Source organism: Dipodomys ordii, unplaced genomic scaffold, assembly GCF_000151885.1.
Source record: "Dipodomys ordii isolate 6190 unplaced genomic scaffold, Dord_2.0 Scaffold54, whole genome shotgun sequence".
In the NCBI taxonomy this organism is placed as follows: domain Eukaryota; kingdom Metazoa; phylum Chordata; class Mammalia; order Rodentia; family Heteromyidae; genus Dipodomys; species Dipodomys ordii.
Window position 1 is genome coordinate 5,022,648 of NW_012267270.1, and position 7,520 is coordinate 5,030,167.

A 7,520-nucleotide genomic window follows, 5' to 3' on the forward strand; every position below is an offset into this window, starting at 1 on the left:
CCCCCCCCCCCCCCCCCGCCCCCATGTTTCCCTGCATTCACTGGCTGTGCTTTCCAACCACATTCATTGGCTGTGCTTTCAGGCAGTTCAAGAAAGCTGTGACAGATGCCATCATGTCTCGCCGAGCAATCCGCAACATGAACACACTGTAAGTGGGCTTGTCCCAGCTGCTCTCCCAACTCTGTCCCACACCCCCTTAGGCTCCCAGCTCTGGTCCTGACACAGCCCCCCTCCCCCGTGTCCTAACCAGGTATCCAGATGCCACCCCTGAGGAACTCCAGGCAGTGGACAACGTCTGCATCATCTGCCGAGAAGAGATGGTGACTGGTGCCAAGAGACTGCCCTGCAACCACATCTTCCATACCAGGTGGGGGCGCGCCCCGGGGAGCCTGCCCGCCTGCACAGGCCCCTCGGGACCTGCTGACCGCTGCCTGGTCTTGACTCCCAGCTGCCTGCGCTCCTGGTTCCAGAGGCAGCAGACCTGCCCTACCTGCCGTATGGATGTCCTACGGGCATCACTGCCAGCCCAGTCACCACCGCCCCCTGAGCCTGCGGACCAGGGGCCACCCCCAGCCCCCCACCCCCCACCACTCCTGCCCCAGCCCCCTAACTGTGAGTGTCTCCTCATGTCACTGGTGGCCCTGGGTTGGGTGTGGAAGACGCTGGGTAATGGAATCTCTGTCCTCCAGAAGCTCAGTCGGCTCAGGGAGGGGTGAACGCATGAGGAATAGATACGCACAGTTGCTGTGGTCCATGAGCTCCAGGCCCCACAGGAGTAGAGGCCAAAGCTCCTGTAGCCAGTCCTGCCTGGGAGTGGGGTCTCCGCAGCTCAGCCCCGTCTCACCACCCTCTCCTCTCTCTGCAGTCCCCCAGGGCCTCCTGCCTCCTTTTCCTCCAGGCATGTTCCCACTGTGGCCACCCATGGGCCCCTTTCCGCCAGTCCCGCCTCCCCCGAGCTCAGGCGAGGCTGTGGCCCCGCCCTCCACCAGTGCAGGTGAGCCTTTGCCACACTTCGGCAGCCGGGGGTGTGGCAGGGATGAAGAGGGGCCCCACAGCACGTTAACTTCTGCTCTTTGGCAGCCCTTTCTCGGCCCAGTGGAGCAACCACAAGCACAGCTGCTGGTTCGGCCCCTGCACCTGGCTCCGCCCCCGCCCCCGAAGCTGGCCCCGCCCCCGGCTTCCCATTCCCTCCTCCCTGGATGGGTATGCCCCTGCCTCCACCCTTCGGTAAGCTGGGCCACTCTGGGATGTACTTGGGGGTAAAGCATCAGCTGAACCCAGGCAGCCCAGACTTAAGTTTCCACCTTTCTCCAGCCTTCCCGCCCATGCCTGTACCCCCCGCGGGCTTTGCGGGGCTGACCCCGGAGGAGCTGCGGGCTCTGGAGGGCCACGAGCGCCAGCACCTGGAGGCCCGGCTGCAGAGCCTGCGCAATATCCACACGCTGCTGGACGCGGCCATGCTGCAGATCAATCAGTACCTCACCGTGCTGGCCTCCCTGGGGTGCGTCTGCATGGAAGAATGGGGGTGGCGCTGCCAAGAACCATCTCCAGCAACCATACTTACTGAGTTTGTCCTTAACACCTGCTGACTCAGGTCTCCTACCTACAGCACAGCTGAGTGCTCTTGATTAGAGCTGACTGGAGCTCTCTTATGGTTTCTAAACTCGAATTATCCCTTGTCTTTTTTTTTTTTTTTGTCAGTCGTGGGGCTTGAACTCTGGGCCTGGGCGCTGTCCCTGTGCTCTTCAGCTCAAGGCTAGCACTCTACCACTTAAGCCACAGCGCCACTGCTGATTTTCTGGTGGTTAACTGGCGATAAGAATCTCATGGACTTTCTTTCCCAGGCTGGCTTTGAACTGCTATCCTCAGATCTCAGCCTCTTAAGTAGTTAGGAGTACAGATGTGAGCCACCAGTGCCCCGCTTAGTCCTCACTTTTGTGGCTCTGACTCCTCCCTTAACATCCTCCTGATGCTGGGATTGTCCCTGAACTCAGATAGGCTGGCCTATCTGCTCACTTGCTCTATGGCCTCCTTTACCTTATTGGTACAGGACTCCTACTTCCTAGACCTAGGTGACACATAGAAAGCACTGGCACCCAGCAGGGGCTGCACAGGCCTAGAAGGACACTGGAGAGTGATGGGAGTGCGGACGTTCCCAGGGGGAGGCTGCAGGATAGCAGGGGACCTGTCCACAGGCTGAGGCTGCAAGAGATTTATAATCCAAGTGCTGACTGTCACTCGGCTCTTGGATTGGCCCCATCTGCGACTCCATTCCACATTCAAGTGCACCTGTGCTCACTGGAGCCCCAGGGGTACTGTGCTAAACACAAGGGCAGAATCCTCTATCTGGGCCCTTGTCCTCTCTTACCAGGCCCCCCAGGCCTGCCACTGTCAGTCCCACCGAAGAGACAGCCTCAACAGCGGTTACTGCTACGTCCTCCGCCAGCAACCCCAGCTCTGAGGCTCCCCCTCCACCGCCAGAAGCCTCCCCATCAGCCTCTGAAATGGAGAAGCCTCCGGGTAGGTGTGATCAACTTCTGGGGGGATGGGCTGTGGCCTTCTCAGGGTTCCATTCCTAACCTCTGCCCCCAGCTCCTGAGACAGTGGGTGCCGAGGAGCTGCCTGAGGATGGAGAGCCTGATGCTGCCGAGCTCCGCCGGCGCCGCCTGCAGAAGCTGGAGGCCCCCGTTGCCCACTGACACTGCCCCGGCCCTGGCCCTGCCCCCGCTCTCTTGAGCAACCCTCGCTGGAACACGTCCTGCCACCAAGTGCCAGCTCCCTCTCTGTGTGCACCAGGGAGTAGTAACCCCAGCTCTGAGGACGAAGTGGGGGGCATCCCCAAGGCCCAGTGGAAAGAGGTTGGCCTCCTGGCTGAGAGCTGGAGCCCTCGGAGCCCCAGGAGGCCATGGGGACGGTGGGCAGTCCCAGGCTTCTTCTCCACTGTCCAGCCCTGAGGTCTGCTAGGGCTGGGAAGGCAAAAGGCTTGGCCTCTGAGAAGCCCTCTTCTCCACCATCCCCCCCCCTCCTTCTGGGAGGAGGGGCAGCCCCTCCGGGCCCTACTTGTGTGTGTGGGGTCACGCTGCGTGCTGAACAGTATTAGCTCCCAGTTCCAAGTGTGGACCCCAGAGGGGCTGGAGGCAGGTCAGGAGCTAGCCCCGCCCCCCTGCCAAGAGTGGTACCGATCCTCTTCTCACCCCAGTCTCCCCCAGAAGCCCCTTTGTGATGGTGGCTGTGCCCCCTATGCCCTGTGGCATTTCCACGTCTTACTGGCAACCACACAACTCAGGGAAAGGAGTGCCTGGGGGTAGGGGGGCAGGCGGGCAGCACTGAGGGACCCCGCTCCGCCCCTCACCCAGGCCCCTTTCCCCTGCAGCTTCTCAGCTGGGACTGACAGTCTCACCCAGCAGCCACTGCCCAGCCACATGGGCTGAGGGCCAGTGCGCTGCTCCTTAACCACTGCGACCCTGGAACTCAAGGAAGATCACTCCTGACCTGCAGACCTGCTCTCCAGTTCAGGACTGAAACTGCTTCCTGACCTAGTGGCTTTTGGCTTAAATTTTGTCTTTAGAATCTGAATGCTTGACCCCAGGAAGGAGGTGCCGGAGCGGGGTTCCTGCTCTCTACAGTCAGTTCACAACAGGCTCTGGGCCAGGCAGGGACCACAGGAGCCAAGGCCTCTGCCCAGCCCAGTCTTTCTTCCCCTTGGTTTTGTGTTACAAGAGTTGCTGGAGACAGTTTCAGATGATTATTTAATTTGTAAATATTGTACAAATTTTAATAGCTTAAATTGTATATACAGCCAAATAAAAACTTGCATTAACGACCGGTGGGACTTGTGTCTAGGATCCAGGCCAGGCTCCTCTTCCTTGCCCAGGCTGAATCTTCAGGAGGGAGGATGCTGTTGTGGGTCCACTTGACTGCTTTACATATGGAGAAACTGAGCCCCAGAGAACTTCAAGGCTCTCTGCCTTAGGTTAGAGATAAGTAGGGTAGCCAGGAGCCAAACCCTGCCTTAGCTGCTTAGATGGAGGAGTGGGAGCGGGAACTCCGGGCTTAGGCGGCTGTGGCTCTGAGGGTGGAACAAGTGTGAAGTCTAGTTGGTGCCGAGCGGGAAGGATGGCCGGCAAGGGTGTAAAGGACCTGCACCTTCACCCTCCCACCTGCAAACCTCTGTCCAGCCTGGATTCTAGTTCAGCAGCCTTGACAGGATGGCCTTGGGCTGGGCTCTCAGAAGCACCAAGATGCCCCCTTGTGGCCAGGCCAGCCCAAAGCAAATCATTTAACTTGTGGCAATGGAAACCTGGTCAGGCAAACAACTCTGGTCTGGAATGGAGCAGGGACCTCTCCAGGGGCTGACATTCTGTGCTTCCTCTTCTCCAACACTGCTTTTGGAACTTTAAGATGCTACTCAGGACCCTGTGTCCACAACCTCCACCAGACGGAGTCTGGCCTACAGCAAGCGCCGGGAAAGATCTCAGTGAACCCCAGGAAGGCTAAAAGATTAATCTGTAAACCCTCCCTAAACAGGGTGGGGCAACTGCTTCCACCAGATGATAATCCCTAGAATCTGAACAGCTAAATCCAAGGAATCCCAAGAAACAAGCCACTATGAGTGGAAGGACAGCAGCTAATACCCTCCCAACTAGCTTGAGAATGGTTTTTCCTGGTGGGTCTCCCATGCTGGTCAACTCTCTCCCAGTGGACCCTTGTATGGAGGAGTCTGATTTCTCCCTTATTCAATCAAGGCCTGACTTACCTAAAGCCTTTCAGCCTCACACTGGGATCAGCCCGAGCCCGTAGCCCTGTTCCCAAAGGCTCCAATGTCCCATTCCCTCCTCCTGAGGTCCCCTGGCTTCCAGCCACACAGGTTGCTCAGTGGGGCTCAGAAGCCCTTCTCAAGAAGCCAGGTTTTAAGTTGCTCATCAAAGTAGCCCTTGACCCGCAGAGTACCTGTCACCTCATTAACCTGGGTGACTGGTTTCTTCCCCAGCAGTGGGCTCAAAAAATCTTCTACATCCTTCTGCAGAGCCTAGGGAAAGAAGTGTCAGGCTTAGTTAATAATCCTTCCTTTCCGGCAGCCTCCCATCCCTTTAGCTCCCAGACAGTGAGAAGGAGGCTGTAACCTACCCACCCTACCCACTTACCCAGATGTCCCCTTCCACCTTCCGGATCACAGTCATCTGGCGGTTACCATGTGTGATGTCCCTGTAGACAGGAATGTTGTACATCCGGGAGCGCCGCACAACATAGGGCAGGTTGGGTGGGGGGTCTGTGACAGGGAACAACAGTGATAAGCCAATTTGTTCTAGACTCCATCTCACGTAGCCAAGGACTTCTCCCTCACAAAATTACCCTCTGCATCCAATTAGACCTGCCACCCTGACTTCAAGTCAAGGTAACTAGCTCTTTTTTCCTTGTCAGACTAAACTGTGCATCATGGTACCTTTAAGGTCCTACAAAAGAACTGTGACCAAGTAGGTACTCAAGAAAAAAATGGAGTCATGCCAAGCACTGGTGGCTCACAGCTGTAATCCTAGCTACTCAGAAGGCTGAGATCTAAGGATGATGGTTTGAAGCCAGGTAACCCTCATCTCCAACTAACCACCCAAAATCCAGAAATGGAACTGTTGCTTGAGCAGTAGAGTGCTAGCCTTGAGCAAAAGAGCTAAGGGACAGTGCCCAGGCCCTGAGTTCAAGCCCCAGGACTGGCATGCGCGTGCACACACACAATCAGAGCATAACTCCTTGTGTCTTTGGGTTCCCTCTGGGGCCAATCTTTGTCCTTTTCAATTGAAAACAATTTCTGGAACAAAGGGATACACATGTAAAAGCAGTAAGCACCTATTTGCTGGTCTCTACCCTAAGTGGTTCATGCGCTGAATGGATTATCTTCAATTTGCTTAAATTGAACTTGGAAGAAGCTTAGTGACTTAAGAGCTCACCAACAGTGTAGAGTAGAGCCAGAGCCAAATTCAAGCATATAACTGCCTGACTTGCAAGTTGTGTTCTCAAAAAAGGTAACATGTGCTGAGGGTAAAGGGAAGTTTTGTCTCTATGATTTACTTTCTCCCATGTGGAAACATTCCCATGCTACTAGCTTGAGAGATATGGCCATTAGTAGAGGGGTCTACTCTTGAGTCATTCCTTGGACATAAGGCAATGCTACCCTTAAAAGATCTCAAATATGGTGGGCGCCGGTGGCTCACGCCTGTAATCCTAGCTACTAAGGAGCCTGAGATCTGAGGATCTGAGGAAAGTCTGTGAGACTATATTTTTTTTTTCGGTCATGGGGCTTGAACCCTGGACTTAGGTGCTGTCTCTCAGCTCTTCAGCTCAAGGGGTGTGCTCTATCACTTGAGATACAGCACCACTTCGGTTTTCTGAGTGGTTTATTGGAGATAAGAGTCTCACGACTTTCCTGCCCAGGCTGGCTTTGAACTGCGGTCCTCAGATCTCAGCCTCCTGAGTAGCTAGAATTACAGGCACGAGCCACCTGCGTCCCACATGGCGCTCCACTTTTTGTGTATAATTCAAATAGTAGAGTACCAGCCTTGATCAAAAGAACTGAGGAACAGCATTCACACCCTGAGTCCAAACCCCAGTCCTGAGTCCAAACCCCAGTCCTGTCCGGCTGTCTGTGAGACTCATCTCCAATTAACTACCAGAAAATCAGACGTGGTACTGTGACTGAAGTGGTAGAATACTTGCCTTGAGCTGAAGAGCTCACTCAGAGACAGCACCCAGGCCCAGAGTTCAAACCCACAACTGACAAAAAAAAAATTAAAAAAAAAAAAAATCTCAATATGCCACACTATTCACAATAGCCAAGATAGGAAAACAATCCAGATGCCCCACAATAGATATTCATCCAAAAAATGTGGTACCTACAATGGAATTTTACAAAGGCATTAGAAAGGATAAAATAATGTCATTCCCAGGGAAATGGATAGAACTAGAACAAATCATGTTGAGTGATGTAAGCCAAGATCAAAGAGACAACCGATGCATGTTCTCCCTGATATGCTGAAGTTAGATTTAAAACACAATGGGATATGACAAATTATACAGGATTCTAGACACTCACAGTGAGACCAAAAGAGGATAGTCTTAGGAGAAAATCATCAAGTTGTAATACCAAAGTGCCTGTTTATATATAAAACAATATACACATACTGAAACAGAACTCCAAAGAAAAGGATGTTTTCTTAATTTGTCTGTTTTCTAATGACTCCTTTTTTTTTTTGTCGGTCATGGGGCCTGAACATTGGGCCTGGGCACCATCCCTGAGCTCTTCAGCTTAAGACTAGTGCTCTAGGGGCTGGGATGTAGCTCAGTGGCAAAGCGCTTGCCTAGCAAGCGCAATGTCCCGGGTTCGATCCCCAGTACCAAAAAAGAAAAGACAAAAAAAAAAAAAAGGTATACTCTTTAGTATGGAGGTTCCTCAAAAGACTTCACATAGAACTCCCCTATGACCCAGCAATCCCACTTTTGGGCATTTACCCAAATGCTTACAAACAAGA

At 53.9% G+C, this 7,520-nt stretch overlaps 2 protein-coding genes across 4 annotated transcripts in view; one reads left to right on the forward strand and one right to left on the reverse strand.

Annotated features, from left to right (window-relative positions):
* The window catches only part of Syvn1 (synovial apoptosis inhibitor 1, synoviolin), a 7,112-nt gene extending 3,287 nt beyond the window's left edge, over positions 1-3,825 (forward strand). Inside the window, exons 9-16 of the mRNA XM_013021085.1 lie at positions 83-148; positions 251-367; positions 449-612; positions 866-994; positions 1,081-1,227; positions 1,315-1,501; positions 2,372-2,520; positions 2,593-3,825. Of these exons, the coding sequence (XP_012876539.1) occupies positions 83-148; positions 251-367; positions 449-612; positions 866-994; positions 1,081-1,227; positions 1,315-1,501; positions 2,372-2,520; positions 2,593-2,699 (1,066 nt within the window). The 3' untranslated portion in view covers positions 2,700-3,825. The remainder of the gene's footprint in view (positions 1-82; positions 149-250; positions 368-448; positions 613-865; positions 995-1,080; positions 1,228-1,314; positions 1,502-2,371; positions 2,521-2,592) is intronic.
* A 59-nt stretch (positions 3,826-3,884) lies between these two features.
* The window catches only part of Mrpl49 (mitochondrial ribosomal protein L49), a 6,093-nt gene continuing 2,457 nt past the window's right edge, over positions 3,885-7,520 (reverse strand). For all 3 annotated transcript variants that reach the window (XR_001175241.1, XR_001175240.1, XM_013021086.1), the window contains exons 3-4: positions 5,145-5,269; positions 3,885-5,029 (exon numbers count right to left, since the gene is read on the reverse strand). Coding sequence is in view for 1 of the 3 variants with exons in the window: in XM_013021086.1 (XP_012876540.1) it covers positions 4,883-5,029; positions 5,145-5,269 (272 nt within the window). In the remaining 2 variants the exon portion in view is untranslated. The remainder of the gene's footprint in view (positions 5,030-5,144; positions 5,270-7,520) is intronic.